Raw genomic sequence first — 20,448 nt, 5'->3', positions numbered from 1 at the left:
CTAATCATGAGAAATACTCATTTGTCTGTCTAATCAAACAAATCCTAATTAAGGGACATTCTACAAAATATATAACCAGTACTCCTCAAAAAATACCTGCTCAGTTCTCCTCAAAGATCATCAAAAACAAGGACAATCTGAGAAACTCCACAGCCAAGAGGAATCTAAGGAGACATGCTTCCTAAATGTAATGTGTACACTGGTGGGATCCTGCCACAGTAAAAGATATTAGGTGAAAACTAAGGAAACCCAAATAAAGTATGAACTTTATAATAGTTAATGATAATGGGCCAATAATTGGTTAATTAACATTTGTACCATACTAGTGTAATATGATATAGCAATGGAAATAGTAGCTCTCTTTACTATCTTCAAAACTTTTCTATATATCTAAAACTATTCTAAAGTTGAAAGCCTATCAAAAATGGAGATCATCTAGGGATTATATAATACCACTGTTACACTTTTATCTTCCACCACATGCTCTGTCATTTTTTTGTCAGGATTCCAGCCTAGACCAGGTAGTGCCTTTGATGGCTGTGGCCCCAGTGGAAGATCAACTTCCTCTTTGCCTGTCTTAGCTGTGAGAGACACTTGCCAAGATCCTCAAAACAGTGAAACTTAGCATTCAGTCTTTTCAGGGGCTCATGGAGCCTTCTTCTAAGACCTACATATCCTGAGGGCCTCTACTCTGCAGAACCTGCACTCCTTTTCTCCTTTCCACTGACTCCCATTTCCCACTCAGGACTGAGGACCAACTCTCTCATGCCCCTGCCACCTCCCTAAACACAAGGCCTCCACCATCCCTGCCCCGTTCTCTCTCATAATGTGGATTCACATCTCAAGAAGAAATCCTCCACTAAAATGACAACATAATCTATTTACCTATCCTTGTTTGATGGGCAGGATGACTGCAAAATGACTCCTTAGAAACACAACCGCAGGGCTTCCTTCTCAGAAAGCAGATGAAGAGAGGGAGGGAATTACATTCACAACTAGTAAGGCACCTTCCCCCAATGATAGATAGACAAAGCACTTCTTCTAAAGGACCAACCAACCAACCAACAAATGAACAAATAACAATCCCCTTTCCCACTTCTAAAAATATATTTTAAAATTTTATTTCTTATGCTGCCTAAATCTCTAAGTAAAATCCGAAGGTTGGGAATATATATATCCGAAGGTTGGGATGCATATTATTGGGATACATATTATTAGAGGAGAATTTTTCATTCTAGGACCCCAAATAAACACTGGACTATCATATTTCATTAGGTGATATAGCTACATGGTGCAGAATATGACCACCTTACACACAAGAAATCAGCTATGAGTACCTGGTCAGCAGGTATTCTGGGTTTGGCGATTCCTCTCAGAAAGGAGTTACTAGTTTGGCAGGCAGCATGATCTCTTCCAATGTGAAAAATAACAAGAGAAAAATATATATGGAAAAATCTGATCTATCGCAGAATAGCATTTTGATACAAAGGTATGTATTTTTCAAACCTTTTCTCATTTTTTGTCTTTCCTCTATTCAGTGGGAATATAGCTTCAGCTGAGAGTTGTTAAAATAGCAACATGAGTAAAAAATAAAGTTGAATTTTAGCTTCCTCATTTCAAAACTACACCATAAGATGTGGGAGAATATGTGATCAGTCAATTTCAACACTTCTTATCTGTCCTATCAATGATGAAAAACTAGTCGCCATTGGGTCTGTGAGTAAAGGACCTGAGCCCTACTATTTTACACCCTTTCACTGGCCCCCCGTCTTTGACACATTCACAGTGTGGCTGGAGGAGCAGAATATGCGTTCCATGTGGCCCACAGGGGCATAACAGTGACTGAATCAGAATACATGCCTTGGTAGTCTTGTCTTCAGGAAATAGAAGCTTACTGTGCTTCAGTGTATGGACTAACAAATAGAATGAACGATGCACACCTCATCAGTCACCACACAGGAGTGTGGACCTGACTAAGTCCCAGGTGTCTCATCCTCCTTACTGAGGAGGCACTTTGTCAACACCCTAGATTTAGAAGCAACTCCAGGTGAAAGGGAGATGGAACATTAGATTGGCTGAGATTTTGTTTTTGTCATTTGGCTGATTAAGGATTCAAAATAGAAATTAATTTCTGTTATAGAATACATCAGGTTGTACTTCTGGTGAACCTAAGTTTGAAGTCTAAGGCTAGTAACTAGTACATATTTATCAACACTTGGAAAAGGGAAGAATATCTTTCTTTATATACCAAACTTTGAGAAAATCCTATTAAATATAAAGCTGAGGGAATTATATTATAGGAAGAAATTGAGGAGATTTAGTGATATAAAGTGATACATATGTTCCTTTATAGTTTGTAGCCCACTTGCAATTAGACAGAGTGATGTTGCTTGTTCTAGCCATTGGACTATGAGTGGAAGTAACATGTGTCATTTCTAGTTTAAGTATTTAAATATGAGGTGAGAAATTTCTGTGTCTTTTTAAACTGCTACAGTGACTAAAGAGGCCACATGCTCCAGAAAGTACAATCAAAAGAAAATGGAATCTCTGGCAGCCTAGGTCACTGACTGATTGTGTAGAGCAAAGTCTCCCTATCAACCCAGGTGAGGTACGTAACATAAGCAAGATTCATACCTTTGTGGTATTAAGCCTCTGAAATTTTTGGAGTAAATTATTGCAGTATGACCTAGCCTATACATACTAATATATGATGGAACATCCAAAATTTAGAATAATATGAATCTTCCAAAAAATCATACTTCATGTTAAGTAAAAAAAAAATCAGATTATAAATCAAGGTTACTAACATAATTCCATTTGTGTAAAACAATTGTGTAAATTGACATAAATTAAAACATGGTATTAAAAAGGATGAGTATTATATGTTTTATCCCTTCCCTTTTTATGTTTGATATTTCTCTTATTACATATTCAGAAAAAATAAAATGCAAATAAAAAATGATCACACAACCCTCAAAAATTCACTAGTAGAAAATCAAGACATGCATTATATCCAGTCTTAGGTACTGTAATAGGAGGTAGGGCAAATTTTTCTTTCAAATTAAAATCAATATTTGCAGGAGTATGAACCTCTAAATTCCCATGACTTGATCGTACAATTTTATTAGAACATCAACTCAAAGCTACAGGTATTTATTGAACATTTATTCAGTGCCCATTAATGTGTCATATGATATCAAAGATAAAAAAGAAATGCATGCATCAATTTTGCTGGAATATTACACTCAAAATCTGACCTAGTGGCAAAGACAGTGCAAACTTGATATATTGGGTAGAATCTCAGGCTAGATCTTCAGGTGTCTAAATAGGCAGTGTCGGCCGGGCGCGGTGGCTCACGCCTGTAATCCTAGCACTCTGGGAGGCCGAGGTGGGTGGATTGCTCGAGGTCGGGAGTTCGAAACCAGCCTGAGCAAGACCCCGTCTCTACTAAAAATAGAAAGAAATTAATTGACCAACTAAAAGTATATATACAAAAAATTATCCGGGCATGGTGGTGCATGCCTGTAGTCCCAGCTACTTGGAAGGCTGAGGCAGGAGGATCACTTGAGCCCAGGAGTTTGAGGTTGCTGTGAGCTAGGTTGATGCCATGGCACTCACTCTAGCCAGGGTAACAAAAGTGAGACTGTGTCTCAAAAAAAAAAAAAAAAAAAAAAAATGGGCAGTGTCTTAGGTCTAGGAATTTAAACTACTGAAGGCCCAATTTCCTGTACTGTAAAGCAAGCATAATAACATTTTCTGAGATTGATTTAAGTATTGAATGAGATAATGCACATAGTGCACTTCAAGTGATATGTGACATAAAATAATCTCTCAATAAATGGCAGCTATTTTTGTTATGCAGTCCCACAATGTAGTTTTTACTCAGTGGAAGAAAACATACAACTTCAAGCTTGGGGAATGTCTGAAATCATAAGGCTAAATTAACTGATAGTATACTTGAAAAATAGAATTAATTGTACAAAGTATCCCAAGAAGCATATGAAATAATACATTTGGGAAAATGAGTTATGAATGGTAATTGATATTAATTTCCAATCAGGAATTTTGAGAATGCACCTACAACTTTCCGTCTCACCTCTCACTGGCACTTTCCATTTGCTTTCTCTTTCTTCTGCTTTATTGGGTCAAGTTCATCAAGATTTCCCTGGCTATAAGTTTATTGTACCCTTCATGTCTTAGGGTGATAGTCCAGTAAGTTAGGGTAGGCAGTGGCAAATGAAGAGTACCAGAACTACAGGTTGTCAGTAGGTGGTTTTTCTAGGGTGAGGAGGAGGGTGAGATTTAGGGGTGAGGAGTAGGATATGGCTCCATTGGATGTGGTTAATTAACCGAAGTGAAAGCTGGAGAAGGGAAAATGAAGAGAGAAAAGGACAGAGAAGTTTAAGAGTTATGGTGACAGTGATATGTAGTCTCCTGGTTACAATAATATCCTTCTCCTATTCCTTCCTACACTACTGACCTCATCACTTACTGGCAGTGGTATTATATCTAATTTCAGGTAACCAGTACCAAGCAAGTTCAGGAATGAGAAAAATCTAATGATGATAGGAATTGCTCAGAGAAGTTTCATGGAGAGGGAGAGGGATGTGTTAAATATAATAATTTAAAGGACTACGTTAGGCATAGAGAAGAAAAATGGAGACAATCCAGATGAGGGTGACAGCATGGGGAAATGAAGATTGAGGTGAAGGGAGACTGGTGTGTGCTGGGGTAACCAGGACACTGCACTAACTTTGTCCTTATTAGTCCTTCTATTCTCCTCTAGGATTGTCAACACTGTGGCAGTTGAGAATAACAGGAAGGACTGTTTTTATGACAAATGGACCTGACCACAAAGAAATGAGCTTGAGAGCACTGACACAGTTCACATATGCTACAAACAACCATCTTCAGCCAGTGAAGCCATCCAACTGTGCCAGACTCAGATGATGACCTTGAGGTAAAAGGTTCCATTATCACAACACTTCTGATCATCAAGGCTCTCCAGGTGCCTAAACTCTTCCTTTTAATATTCTACAGTGTGTTTATTTTCATGGCTATAAAGTCATACTCAGATTTGCAATGATATTTACTACTATATTGCAGAGTATTTTAACTGATGTTAGTTCAAATCAATTCTGGAGAAACTTTCCAGCCAAGGGAATTGCAAAGCTAGCTGGTTGACATTGGAGGTCAAATACTCCAGGGTATGGGTCTCAAATCACTTAATTCTTCACAGCAAATTAGAAACGGGACTCCAGCTGGTGCTAAAGAATAAGACAGACTTGCTGTATAAGGGCAAGCTGCTGCTTGGATTTTGAGTCTTTATATTCCTAAAATAAAAAATGTGAGACTCAATTCCCACCACCCCCCATCTCATTCTTTCAGAGTAAAAGATTTCTTAACAACAGCAAAAATCTGGCCACCTGATTTCAATACATAAATCTTGCCAAGGTATAAAAATAAAATATGATTTAAACAGCAACCTGTAATCTCCTGTTGACGACCAGCTGTGCCTCCTATTAGTATTAATGGAAGTTACACAGGCATAATAAGAAGGAGGAGAAAATGCCACCTTATGCTTTTTGCGCACCTTAACATTTTTACAGCAAGTCTGATTACAAGGGTTTACTTGAGCAGCAATTAAACACTGATTGATTACTTAGTACAATTTGTATTCCAGGCAACATGCAAATGGCAATAAAATTCTCAGATAAGGAATGGAATAAATTCTTCTCACATAAGAAAGAGAATCACATTCTTTAAATGGAAAATGTTTTCTTATATGGACAAAAGAAGTTCACTGTAAGTTTTTTTAGTAATACATTTTTAACCTAAAGACAATAGCCTTGATTTGGTTTTAGAAAGAATAAATGGTAATGATCTTTGCAAATAATACTTCCCACTTCACCTTTAGACTACAGTTCTTTTTCTATGATGACTAACCATATGGATGGCAAGTGTAATATTCACTCACAATTATACTGACGTTGGCTATACAACTATAAACAATATTTGTATCAAATTTTGACATTGCAGAAATATCTACTTTTAAGTTGAAATAGAAGTGAAATACTTATTTATTAAATGTCTATCATGCGCCAGACAGCCAGACACTGTTCTAGGTGTAGGCAGAGAATACACAATAGAGAGAACACATAGCAGAAAATATACACAGAGAATACACAGCAGAAAATACACAAAGAGAAGCTGACAACAAACAAGTATACAAATACAGATATGATGTCAATGTGTATAAAGTGAAGAAAATTAATTATTAGGAGAAAGAGGTAGATATTGATGTGTATATGTGCCTGTTCACATTCAGGAGAAAATGATGTAAAGAGAAAACTCAGAGATTACACTTGCTGTGTCCTATGAACGGCATATGCTGGATCCAACATCACTGAATGGTTGCTGGCTGCATCATTTTGGTATTAATCCAAGGCCAAAGAATAGAAAGAGCTAAGAAATTGGTATGTTGGATAAATATTAACACCATAGTGCCTGATGTATAAACTGGAGAAGAATGGGGAAGATATGAGATCAGAGATGTAGGAAGGTTCAGATCATTTCAGTCATCATAGACTATTCTAAGGAATACGGGGTTTTCTTAATGAGAATCCATCAATAAGCTTTTAACAGAGGAGTGTTATGATTTAAATCAATCTAATTGCTATATGTATATTATGAAATATAAATGTGGCCAACCTTGGAATGTGCATTTTTCCTGTAAAACTAGTAGATATATTACTTTTTAACAATACAAAAGAGAAACTTCAGTTAATAATGTTATAATCAGTCGTGTTTAAAAAGGAAAGCCAGAAATTGTTACTGCTTTAAGATATTGTTATCATGAATGGCAGGGGGAGGTGGAGGAAAAGGAAAGAAAGAGTTATGAGGTCTTTAAAAACAAAACATTAGAAATAACTAGTTAAGATCATATTGTCCAGCAATTTGCCTTTTTGGGACTGGGATAAATGGTTGTTTATGTTCTTTGTGCAGATTTCCAGGTATAAAGACTTCAATTCTTCCGTAGTAGTCCATGATATATTTTATCTTTGACACAGAGAGGTTTTATTTCTTATATCTAATTAAACTGTCTCATAATTTATTAAACCATTTCCTGACCTGATGTAAAAATAGAAAACAACTGCTCACTATGCTTATTAAAAAAACCTATTTAAATGCAATAATTTATTCAAACTTAGCTAGCTTTATCTTCTCTAGGCTAAATGATCTCAAACTCTTTAATCATTCTCTATTTTTATCACTTTAGTCAAATTTGTCTTATTTTCAGGACAATCTAAAGTATAAATTGCATCTTGTATCAATGTATCATATGAGTTTATTAGAAATTTGTGTTCTAAGTTCAGCAATTTATCTTAGTTCAAATCATAGGAGAATGATGACATAGTATTTAATATATGTGTGTCAAAATCTGTGATAGAACTCTTCACCTGGGCATGGATTTGCTATATGTATCAACTACAAATATATATGTTTACTTAGGATATGGCTGATACATATGGTGATATGTAACACATATATAGTCATATATAACCTACATATTCATATATGTTTGTTTCTTATTTTAGCACAGAAAAACATGATATAGAGATTATTGTTCTTTAAACATCAGGATTATGATAGGTTATAGATTAGACTAGACTAGACTAGAAGAGCAAAATAGATTCTGTAGGGGAACATATTACTCTTAAAGGCAGAACAGTAAAATAGATGGTGTATTGAATGTAGGAATTATGCCCAAGGATCCAGAATCTGCCACCCATCAGTCTTGTGGAGATGTAGCATTATCATTACCGAGCGTCAATTTTCTTAACTATATGATAATTAATATGAAGAGTCTAATGCACAGCTTAACAAAATAGGAACTCTAAAAGTTAGCATCATTCTCCATGAATAAAATTAAAAATGTACTTTATAAATTACATTGTAATATATATTGCATTTAATGTAATTTATATTGTAATTTATGTAATTTATATTGTATTTATATTGCATTTAAAACAAACAATATCTACAATTTTCTATTGTTTTAATAATTCTTACCAGAAAAAAAAAGGAAATTAGGTATGAGAAACTCCAATAAAACACATAAGCATCAGTTTCTCTATCTTTAAATTCAGATTATTATGATAATTAAATCAGAGATTATGTGTAATGGTCTGCACATACAGTAGATGATCAATAAAGTCAGCTATTTTTATTAGCTCTAAGTAAAATTAATGATTAAGTATGCATGGTTTAAAAGAGGATGCAAGGCAGCAATCAATGGTAGTTAAGGCTAGTATGGATGGAAGGTAGCTCTGTCCATATACTCTAGTCATTCATTATCCAGGAACAACAAGTGTGGGCCAGGAAAAATCTTTCCCTGAAACAATAGTGGATGCCAAGATCCTAACAGCTCAATACAATCTCTCAGAAAGAAACATTTGGTGGCCTTTAAATAGAAAGCATCATGCCAAAAGAATGTTTTGCTTCTCCATTTTTTAATCTCTAAATTGCAAATAGTTATGTTGAAAAATGCTTCTCAACTGAAAGATGTATTATATTTTTTAAGGGGCCAAAGTCAATCCTGAAATATGTTAATGCTGTCATATCCTAAAGGTGGTGCTGGGTTGGGGGATGGGCAAAAAAAATCATAAAGTCCTTAAGAACAAACGGGTGTGTGTATAACACAGATGGCTGGAATAAATTATGGGACTCAAAAAGCAACTCAATTTACTTAGTTTTAAAATCCATTTGGACATTTATCAAAGTTCACATTGTGAAATGTATGTGTGCTACTTGGAAGAATCATAGTAATCAGCATTGCCCAGTACTCCCTCCCCCCAAAAAAGGAATAAGGGAAAAAAACCCTACAAGTTCTTTTAATTGAAGCCTAAAACAAGATAGTTGGATTTGTAAGTTTAGTGATGACATCTTGAGCAATAATTGGAATAACTATGATGAATGGTTTAAAATATACACACACGTGTATGTATATGTATATATATATATATAGGCACACACAACATATATAATGGCATAAACATGTAACATATCAGTTTCTCTGAAAGAATGTTAAAATTCTTTAGGAATGGTTATTCTGCTAAAAATTACCAAATTTTCTTTTGAATTCTGCAAATTAGATGGAAATATTAAAAATATAATGTGATAATATTTTTAATAAATGAAGAAAAGACTTCTCAGAATATTTGAAAACACAAAACTAATGAAATTCTTTGAATATGTTGAAGACAAGAAATAAGGAAATGGAAATATTTTAAAATTTTTGGACAATACAATAGGTACTTTGTATAAATATTTATCAAGTGTTGACAAATGAGTTGTTAAGACAAGAATAAAACAGGATATATGTTTCATGGTAAGCTTTTAGCTTAGAGTTTCTCTGATTGATATACATGATAAATTTCAATTTTTCAACATGAAAAAATGCATTGGGATGGGTACTATTGGGAAAGTACATAAATATGTTGATTTTTAATACATTCACTATTTAATCAGCATGTATTTAGAGCACATCTACTTAATTCTGGACACTTATAAGCTGAGGGATTCAAAGATTAATAAGACATAGTCCTTGCCCTTGAACAGTTCTCTCTGGTGGATGAGACAGACACATAAATGTACAATATTGAATATTAAATGCTAATATGGAAGTATGAAAAGATAAGGAACTATAACCTACCATCTGTTTCAGATATCTATTCAAAAATATTTATTGAGCATTTAAAGTATACTAGGCACTGGTTCAGACACTGGTGATATAGCAGTGAACACAACCTCAAAGAACTTACATTCTAGTAGGAGAAAGCAAACAATGAACACACATATAATTAAAACAAATGTCATTCGTGTTATATGCTATGGAGAAAAAACAGGAAAGGGGGAGATAGTAAATGTGAGAAATGGGAGCTTCAATTTTAAACATGGTGGTCAGAGAAGACCTTCTTGAGAAGGTGACCTGTATGCAAATGCCTGAAGCTGATGAGGACTGGGTGTTGGAATATCTGGTGGAATATCATTGCAGCTAAAGGGAACAGCAAATGGAAAAATCTGTGTGGATGGAATTGGAGTGAACAAAAGTAGGAGGAATTAGGGGGAGAATAAATAAGAAGGTAGATCTTACATGCCTTGGATGCCATTGTATGGACATTTTCCTACTGAGTGAAATGGGAAGACATGATGGATTTGGAGCAAAAGATGGAAAGGATTATCGTTTCATGATTAAATAGATCAATACATACAAATAATTATTTTGTAATAGGACTTTATCCAAAGTTTCAGATGATTTTGTTTAGTTAAAGCTTAAATAGTTCTTGTTATTTGCAAGTTTCTATAACTCTTAAACAATTTGTACCCCAAACTATGATGATATTAATAATTATTTTGCAAGGAATAGACTTTATAAGGAATAGAACATTACAGAGAATTTTGGCATTGTTTTTGATATAAAATACCTCATATGAAAAATTGCAGAGTGCCTAATATGTGCAAAGCACCAGGGTAGAAGTAATGAGGGTTTCACTTATATGAACACACATACAAACATATAAAAGTTATGTGCATTGGTGTATTAGTTCATAATGCAATGAAGTTTTTCAAAGAAACTTTTAATCTTTCATGTAATTAATGAAATATGTGTTTGTCACTTGTCCATGTATGTTTAGACCTTATTATGTTATTTGATTTATTGATATATACTCTTTATATATATCTTTCCCTGTTAATATTCTTCTATAATCTTATTTCTAATGACTACATAAATTTGAATTATATGGATTCACCACATCATTCATTCATAAGCACATATTAATAATCAGTTATTGATCAGTCATCTGTTTTAGGGCATATATATTGTTACTTTTCTAATTTTGTATAAACAACTTTGGAGTGAATCATGTTTTTGGGTAAATTTTTCATACGAGAATAATCTTTTTCTTAAAAATATTAGAAATGGAGTTGCTGAGTCAAAGACAATACATACATTTACAGTATTTAAAGTTTGGTTATTGCTTTGGTCTGAATGTTTTTGGCTTCTCAAAATTTACATGTTGAAACCTAATCACCAATGCGAGCATATTGGAAGGTGATTAGATCATGAGGGCAGAGCTCTAATGAATGGGATTAGGGCCTCTGTAGGAGATCTGGAGAGCTGCCTTGTATCTTCTACCACTTGAGGACACAGCAAGAAGATGCCATCTATGAACCAGAAAGTGGGCCCTCACCAGACACCAAATCTGCTAATGCCTTGATCTTGGACTACCCAGCCTCCAGAACTGTGAGAAATAAATTTCTGTTGTTTAAAAGCTACCCATATTATGGTATTTTGTTATAGCAGTTACATGCATTATATTAAGACAGCTATTTATAAAAATGCAGCATAGGTTTCCTGGGAAGCAGACTCTGTGATTGATAGAAATGTGCATGCAGGAAATGTATTTGTTGGGCAGTGCTGTCTTGATGAAGACCAGTGAGAGTGGGAGAATGAAGCAGGATGGATCGAGTTAGAAGTCGAACTCTATTGAAGTCCCCCAAAATGTCTAAGTTGATCCCCTTGAGGGATCTCTGAAGTTGGGAAGGCCCCTCAAAGTTGTCTTGAATTAAGGCACAGGCCAGGCCTTTATATCCCCACATCAACTCGTCGCTGGATATCTTCTGCTCCATGAAGGGACATGAACTTTGAATAAGGTGACTCTCTTTAGCCAGGAGGGGTTTTCAGGAAAGAATTCAGCAGAGAGCTGCCAACTACCAATAGTCCCAGCCACTGAGGGAATGAGTGCTTCAGGCTTAAATGGTTGTGGGATTTGTGGGAATCTAGGAAGCACATCACAACATCTACTACAGATGATCAAAAAGAATAATAAGTAATTTACAACAAAGTTCTGTCTCAAACCCAGACATAAATAAATTTGAAATTATGAAACACGAAAATTCCAGCAAGAAAACAAAGAAAAGGCTTCTAAATAGTGAGGGAAATTCTTTCAGAGAATACTCATTCTAATCTAAAGGATGTTTTCCTTCTCATGTTAAGTTAGATATGTCTATAAACCTCCCATTCACATTGGATTTTACCCCAAATCATTTCATAGGTAATCATGCACCAATGATGTTTTTCCAGAATGTGAACATTGGAGAATTATATCTTTAAATTTTTAATATTAACTTATATAAATAAGACTTTGCAACTTATACAATACTATCGCATACATGGCATACATTTGACATTTGACTTTCACAATAACCTGATTCAGTTAGACCATTTACTCAAAATCACTAAGTGGCAATATGTGTTTTTTAGCTAATGGCTAAAGGTTTGTGATAACAGGGATAATATCTTTATTATACACTGAGGTACACTAATCCCTATCACAGTGCCTGAAACAATAGCACTGAATAAATAACTGAATTGCATAAATTTCTAAGAGGAATTTGTAGTTTCTTTGTGTTATCTGTGCATTTGTGTAATAAATGCTTATATGTAGCATATCTATGTAATTGAGTCCATTATACCTGGTTTATTGAATAAAATATGAATTAATATATATACTGTATGTTTTTTTGAGCAGTAACAGTAAAAATATTTGGGCACAACTGATCCTTGCTCATTATACCAATCAGTTTGGATAGGAATTAATTTGGCCCTAGAAAATCACATGGAGGAAAAAATGGGTCTCATGAGCATTCAAAGTCTCTGACTTTTTGGGAGGAAATCATCTTCTAAGATGTAGCTCCCCAAAATGTTGCTTAATGCTAGACTACTGGAGGAAAATAAAGGCATATGGAAATCTGAATTTTATTATGTTTCTGAATTTGTGATATTGAATAACTTTTCAGATGTGAAATTAAAGATGACTCATAACCCCTACTTCTGACTATGGTAATAATAATAATAATATTCATTTGTGTACTATAAACTACTAGGTTGAGAGATGAGCTGTCTCTCCCAAGCCTACAAAAAATTAATGTAGAACACCTGATATTTGACTGTGCTTCCAGATGGAGGGACAGCTTGACAAATGCCATCATAATTTACAACTTTTAAAAAGTGTGGTGTGAATGCATTTGCAGTAAGCTTTAAACAGCTTGGATTATTTACAGGTACAACTGTGTTTAATGTGCAATTTCAATGGATTTAAAATATTAGATTCAATCACTGGTCACAGAATATAGGTGTGGTGTGTGAGCAATGTGATTAGATGCCTTAATTAAATATTTCAGAATAGGATACATCTGTTTGGGGAAGTTTTGGGGAAGGTAAAATAACATTTAAAATTTTATATTTGGTTGTTGACTGTCACTGATCAATCTCTTATCTTCAGAAAGACAACATAAAATTTGAATTTATCCTGTATGGTCATTTAGGAGAAACGTAATCACAGAAAACAAATATGGGAATGTAGTGTCTAACTCTTAAGGATAACTTGGATATTTGTATCCATAAAACAAGCAAAGCATCAATTGCTCACTGTTAAATTTGTATTATAGTGTAACCTAAAAAGCAGAAAAGTCTTTATCCCTGGATATTAGGAAATTGAATATTAAACCTTACTGATTAAATTGGAGAAGAAATAATGTGTTATAATTATGCATATATCATATTATACCTACATTATATATGTCAAAACATATGTGGGTATCTCCTTTCTCTTTCTCAATATATACATACGTGTGGGGATATAAGTTTGTATGTTAATATGTGCTTATGTTTATATGTTTATATATAACATATTTATATATATGTCGTATATATATGTTATATATATATATATACACACACACACACACATATATATATCTATCTCCAAGAGGATATAGAGACAGTAGTAAGGTATGGTTGTAGGGAAATGCAGTAACATCTGACTTTGGAACATCAATCCATGAAAAGAGAAGTAGTTAATTTGATACATTTTAACTAGAAATTTATTGATAGATATTGTGATTTACTTTTCAGCAATAAGTACCACGACAGGAATACATGGTGAGGTAGTCTTAAAGTTTCTAAAATGAACTACTTAGTGTATAAATCAAAGTCAGGATCTACTCTGTTTATTCAAGCACTAGGTATTTTTGGTCTCTTATGTTTCATTCCTGGGCTAGGAACTAAATATTCAGCAGACAACTATACCAGACATGGGCCCTCTCTTCCTGGAGCCTCCATTCTAAATGGAAGACATATATTAAACATATCACATTCAAATAAGCAAGCAAAAAAATTTGGCAGGTCTCTAATGAAAAATATTAGTTGTTATGAACGAAAATGACAAAGATAGGTTGGGTCTAATTTTGTTGATGGTGGGGATGGGTCGGGGAAGGCTTCACTGAGACCTACAGGAAGAATAGAAGGAAAAGAAGATCTCCAAGTGGAGGACAATGTGAAAAGTGAGAGAAGTGGCTGGAGGATGAGAAGATTATTGTGTAGTTGGAACATAATGAATCAAGGTAAGATTGGCCCATAGATGAGGATGAAGAGGAGGGACAAGACAGGATTCAGTAGTCATTAAAGAGTGTGTATTATATTCTGACTGCAATGGACCATTGAAGGATTTACACTATGGGTTTGCAGATGTGTGGGTGTGTGTCCGGGTGGCATGAGCCAATTAATATTTTTCAAACCTCAATCTGGAGTAGAGAGGAGGTAAGAGTAGAAGCTGGGATACCAATAGCTTGGACCATGGTGGATGCACTGAAGATGGAAAATGCGTGATTCAAGACCTGTTTATGAGGCTGACTCCTTAGAGCTTGGGAATGGATTAAATGAGGGAACAGGGATAAAAAAGTCAAGGATGATTCTAAGGTTTCTATTTAACTTTATAGTTTCTCATAATAATAATATTTGATTTAAGAAAAATGTATCCATTCTCTAGTAAATTCCAGAGTCTGGAAGGTAATCTGCTGGCTTCTTCAGAGAAGCCTTCTCTAACCACCCAAGGTATCCATGCCACAGTTATTCTGTACTATTCCTTTTTTATCTTCCAAGCAGGCATCATATTTTGCTTGCTCGTAGTATAATCTTCACGAGAGTGATGTGTCTTCTTGAAGACTATATCCAGAGAACCTAACACAGTGTCTGGCATAGTGAAGATGCTCCATAAATATTTGTTGAACAAAAATGATGAATGTACTAATGAAAAAAACAATGATAAAGGGGAAATACCTGACTCTAAGGTGATCAAAATCTAGCCAAGACGATGAAGGAGTACCATAAATGCCTTAATAGAAATAAGTATAAAATGTTATGGGATAAAAGGGGAAAAGGCATCTAACTGGGGGAGAAAAAGAGAGAGATCTGGAGTACAGATATCCTCAAGGAAGAGGGAAATGATTTCTGGATTGGGACCAAGCCTAAATGAAATCTCTCCTGTCTCCTCAGCAAGCTCTAGAGCAAAACATGAATAGCAAGCTCTTCAAAGGAGCTTCACATTTTAGAATAATATATATATTTTTAAATAGCCATTAGAATACATTGTCCTGCAAAATAACAACCTTGATTATGTACCGCCTACAGCACTCACCACTTGCCGCTCCCAGCTGTAGATATTTTTGCTTGCCTCCCTGCCCCGCCCCTAGTGATTGTGAACTCTCAGAAGACCGGTGCTCCTGTATCCTCCAGGGTAGCCCAAAGCCCTGCCCGCCTATCTGCTGACGGACGGAGGAACATCTACTACTTCATCCCTGAGGAGTTTCTGAGGATGCAGTTGCCCCTTAGACAATGCTTCTGCCGCGGGGTTCGTGCTGAAGGAAAGAAAAAGTGCAATGTGTTACTTGGAGCGCCAATAGTTTTTATCTTTAATCCTGGGGATCCCTCACATCTGACCCCTCTTGCCCGGCTGAGCCTTTATCAGTTACAGAGCAAAGGCCAGTCCCCAGTACAAGGTTCTGTTCCTCCCACCCGCCGGAGGAAAACAAGCAGCCAGGCTGGGGTGGGGTGCTGACCGGACCGCGGAAGGCTGGGCTGGGCTCGGCGGCTCTGCCCAGCGCGGGAAGCCTCAGGGCCGAGCGCGCAGCCCCGCCCCGGGGGGCGTCGCCGCCCCGCCCCACCCCGCCCCCGCGCCGCCGGCCTTTGCCTCCGCTTTCCGATTCCCACTCGCGCTCTGGCGAGCTGTTACTTCGGTCTCTGGCTGGAGCCTGAGGACGCAGAGAAGGGTCTGTCTGTGGGAGACTCAAGACTGTAGGCACTGCCATGGCCCCTGTGCTTAGCAAGGACGCGGCGGACATCGAGGTATCGACTGCGTGCCGGCTCGCCCGGGGCGGGAGAGGGGGTCCAGCTGGTCGGTGCCCGGGAGGCCTCCGTGGCCACCGCGCCCGGGGAGGAATGGGAGACGCGGGAAAGTTTCCCCCGCGGGAGACCTGCGGGGAGGCGGAGGAGCGCTGCCCCGGAGCCCCGCGTGGGCGGGCGGCGAGAGGAGTCGAGGACTTCCCGGTACTGGTGGGGCTGCCCTTAGCCTTGGGACTTGTTTACTTCTGAGGGGATTTAAGGAAGCCTGTCTTGTCTTGCCCTGAGTGGCAGTGACTGGAGACGCAAGGAGTTGGGGAGAGGTGGACTCTGAGGGACAGTGAGCGCCCATGTCCCACCCATTCTACCCCCGCGCCTCCCTGTCCGCCTCCTAGTGTTGTTTCTGGACACCGGCCCCCTGCCCTCACCTCGGACTGCCGAGTCCTGTTTGCGAGGGTGAAGCGCAGAACTGAGAGAAGAGCCGTGCGTCAGCTGTAGCGGTTGCCGCAAGACCTAGTATTGTTTACGAAATAATTTTAACGTGGGGAGGATGGGACAAAGTATTGAGAAAACGAAAAATGCTGTGCCCTCAGAAAAGCGGAAGTGAACTGTATTTTTCTCTCCTCTCAACAGTTTCTGATTTCCCTCTGCACTCTTTCCGTAAAAATGTCATCTTTCTGTGAATAAGGTCCTACCTGAAACAACATGGCCATTTCCTTTGAGTTCTCCCTGGTACCTTATGTGTGCCACGGGAAGGATTTGATTGTAAACAGTGATTTTAGACATGCTAACCCAAGGTCAGCACTTCTGAGCTAAGACAAACTGTTAGTTTTTTGTTTTTTAATTCTGTTTTATTTGGAGCTTTTCCTTATTCCAGCCTCCTACTATGGTAGAACATGTGTTTGTGTGTGTGTATTTTTTTTTTTTTTTTTTTTAGGAAAAAAAAAATTTTTCTTTCCTCATGTTTTTTTTTTTGGGCGGCTTAAGTAAAAGTTTAAAACCACCTGTTTGAAAATAGCTGCTTTTGCAGCATTTTGCCTCTGTCGTTGATTAAGAAACTTTGTACTCTGTTTGGAGAAAGGTAGTAGAGTTTTATTCAGGCTCCATACCCTGGTTTGAAATATTCCTTTTAGTAACAAGAGCCAAGGTTTATCATGTTGACTTCGTGTGGACATCTCTAGTTAGTTTAATTGTGGTTTCTCTTGTGGATAGTTGACTTTTTGATATTGATAAATATGATACGTTTAACAAAATATTTATTAAGCTATGCACAGGATAAGAGATGTTTTTTCTATGTTTGATTTAGTTTCTAGTCATTTTTGGCCCTTGTAGACTAACCCAAACCTTTTTTTTTTCTTCTTCTTAGCAAGTTAAATAGCAAAGTTCTGATAGCATTCAAGCAGCACTGATTTCAGAGATCTATATGTCAGAGGTTGGGTGGCTTTTGGCTTTTGGCTGCTTTAATTTCACTGTGGTATGTTATTTTGCTTAATTGATTTCTTTGTATCTCTCTTGCAGTTGTCTTTCAAATCAGTTCTTACCTATATTCCACTGAGAAAAAATATGCCAGTGAAACATTAAATGTCCAGCTTAATTTCACATATTATTTCTATCAAGAACATTGAGGAAGCTCACGCCTTCTTTCCACTCCACTCGACTCAGTCTAACCTTGGCCTGTTTGGCCTGTCTGCTGGTATTACTTTTAGTCTAGAGTGATAGTATTCAAACTCCTTCAGCTTTTATATAGTTCATGTATGTAACACTTTAATCAGTAACATCTTTCATCAGACACAGTGCTTTACTTTTCCTTCAAAGTAATACCCATGATTCATGAGCTAAAATACCATGAAAGAGCATGAAATTAATCATTAAAATATAATGCAGTGAGGAAAAATACATTAAACCTAGGGGAGCACATTCAAGCATAGATGTCTCAGTTGATCCTACTGACTTACCAAAGTTCATTTTTGTGTTGAAGAATCAGAATGAAATATAGAGGCTCAGTTTTCTATCAAATTTGAATGCTTTCCTTGAACAAATTCATTAAAACTATTGTCTAAAGTTTGATCTGATGGCGATCATTAGCTTCAAATACATGGAGAAGCAAATAATCTTTTAAAAAATTGTTGTTACAAAGCAGATAATAAATGAGATAAGAACACATTGACAAATGTGAAAAGTACTTGATAAGTGTGAAAAGAACAGAAGGTGACAACCAACTATAATAGTGATTTAATTTTCCTTGCAAATTACCTACAGAACCTCAGGTTTCAGTGAAGCAGCCAAGAAATATTTTTTGTTTCTAGGGGAAAATGTTACTGAGGTATATATAAAGGTGCTTGAATGATATATAAAGGTGCTTTGAATGATAGTTCTATAATTTCTAGCCTAAATCCAATATCACATAGGGATTTGAAGGGTTGGGAATATGGAAAACAATCAGGTCACCAGACTCCAAAGGTGGAATATCACTGGCCTTAGAGATAGGCATAGAAAGGATGCATGACTTGGTATCAGAACCTTGCTTGTCTATTTAAAATTGTTATTGTTGTAGTAGTAATCATAGAAGTTGTGTGAGAAGTCAAGTTGTGTTTTGTTTTTTTTTTCCCCCCAAACACATTAATGAGGTTTGGAGCCTGGCCTCTGAAGATAGTTGCCTTGGATTGAAGTCTAGCTTTTCCCCTTTTTAGCTGTGTGACTTTGGGCAAGTTACCTACTTTGTCTGAGCTACACTTTCATAATCTGTTAAGTAAGGAAAATGATAATAGTAATGATAATATACAAATGCGAAAAATTGACAGCTGCTTGTCAGGAAAAAGAACAAATAAGTTAAACAACAAAGATAAAAAATATCTTATTCTCAGGAAATCACTGCCAATGACATAATTAATACTCTAAAGTCCATTAACAGCAGTTATATACTTTTACAAGTTGTTTTACTCTGTAGGCTTACAATTTGGATACAGTCTGAATTTTGTCAAGAATGACTTGAATACAAACTCTCCTAGTAAAGTCAAAAGTTCGTATTGGACATTGGGCAGTTTCCCTGGCCTCAGCAGTAACTTCATAGTACTTCTCATTTAGATTGAATTGGTAGCTGGTATGATGTCAATATCTGCACATTTAAAAGGAAGTGAGAATGATTTTGGAATAGTTCGCTTTTGTTCAATATCTTGTTCCCCTCCACTGGCAAGGATAATTGAGAATAGACTGTAAAATTGTATAGCTAAAGGAAAATGTACGCAGTTGCAGCAAGCTTTTAACTATTTGCATACTAGTAATTTTGATAAATATTAACAGCCAAGCCAAGTTGCTTTCAACCACTCTATTGCTTCCTTAGTCACAATTAGAATCGCAAAGTCCTTTACTTGAATTATTAATTAATGAGTGTTAAGGGGTTATAAACTTATTTCACATTTAGTTTGAGTAAAAAGGGTGCCCATTATCCACCAAATCAAATGCATTTGAATCAAATAGAAATGGTTTATGAATTACTGATGTTATGATGTTCATTCATTTTAGAAGGTAATTGAGAATTTTCTGTATTTATTAACTGGGAAAATGAGATTAAAAATGGTAAATTTGGAAAATGGGAGCATTATGGAAATGTATTGGAGAAAGTGAATTTTAAGAATTTTGAAAAAACAGAAAGGCATGGGTTATAAATTAGCCAAGATGGCAAAAAAAAAAAAAAAAAAATCAGGACACCCTTTATCATAATTGCTTTTGCTCCTGGGGAGAGAGGAGGGTTATGGATCCAAAAGAAAGAATAAGGACTCAACTCTGTAGAAGCCATGGGTAATTTATTTATTTTTATTTTTATATTTTTCCTGAATGTATAAGTAACATTCATTTCTTCTCTCCTTCCTTTTAATGATTGGGCACCACAGATATTGTGGAAATGTATTCTTAACTTACTGAGGCTTTTAAAACCTTTTATTTTTTTAAACTTTTAAAATGTATTTTGTGAGTTAGAGTTGTTGAAAGTATATTTGTCCTCCTTATTTTAAGCTATTTTGTGGTCCATACCTTAAAATGTTTCTCCTTTCTAAGGAATTCAGCTGGGGAGTAGAAATGTGTCTAATTATCTGATTTGAAGAGTCACTGATTCTAGTGATAGGTCCTTGTAGTTTTAAGGTACTACGTATTTCCATGGTTGAGCATTTTCATGTGCATTTCAGTGTGTGTGTGTGTTTTAATTCTTT

The 20,448-nt window shown here is 36.2% G+C and overlaps 1 protein-coding gene and 1 long non-coding RNA gene across 2 annotated transcripts in view; one reads left to right on the top strand and one right to left on the bottom strand.

The window, feature by feature from the left end:
• Positions 1–16,749, bottom strand: part of LOC105885770 (uncharacterized) — a 31,418-nt gene extending 14,669 nt beyond the window's left edge. Inside the window, exons 1-2 of the long non-coding RNA XR_001160804.3 lie at positions 16,672–16,749; positions 15,543–15,762 (exon numbers count right to left, since the gene is read on the bottom strand). This is a non-coding gene — a long non-coding RNA (uncharacterized LOC105885770). The remainder of the gene's footprint in view (positions 1–15,542; positions 15,763–16,671) is intronic.
• DPYD (dihydropyrimidine dehydrogenase) overlaps positions 16,075–20,448 on the top strand; it is a 796,846-nt gene continuing 792,472 nt past the window's right edge. Inside the window, exon 1 of the mRNA XM_012791012.3 lies at positions 16,075–16,249. Within this exon, the coding sequence (XP_012646466.1) occupies positions 16,211–16,249 (39 nt within the window). The 5' untranslated portion in view covers positions 16,075–16,210. The remainder of the gene's footprint in view (positions 16,250–20,448) is intronic.

The sequence above is a fragment of the Microcebus murinus genome, chromosome 2 (genome assembly GCF_040939455.1).
Source record: "Microcebus murinus isolate Inina chromosome 2, M.murinus_Inina_mat1.0, whole genome shotgun sequence".
NCBI classification, from domain to species: domain Eukaryota; kingdom Metazoa; phylum Chordata; class Mammalia; order Primates; family Cheirogaleidae; genus Microcebus; species Microcebus murinus.
Note: the sequence above shows the minus strand (reverse complement) of the source record. Positions and strands in the feature narration are given on the sequence as shown.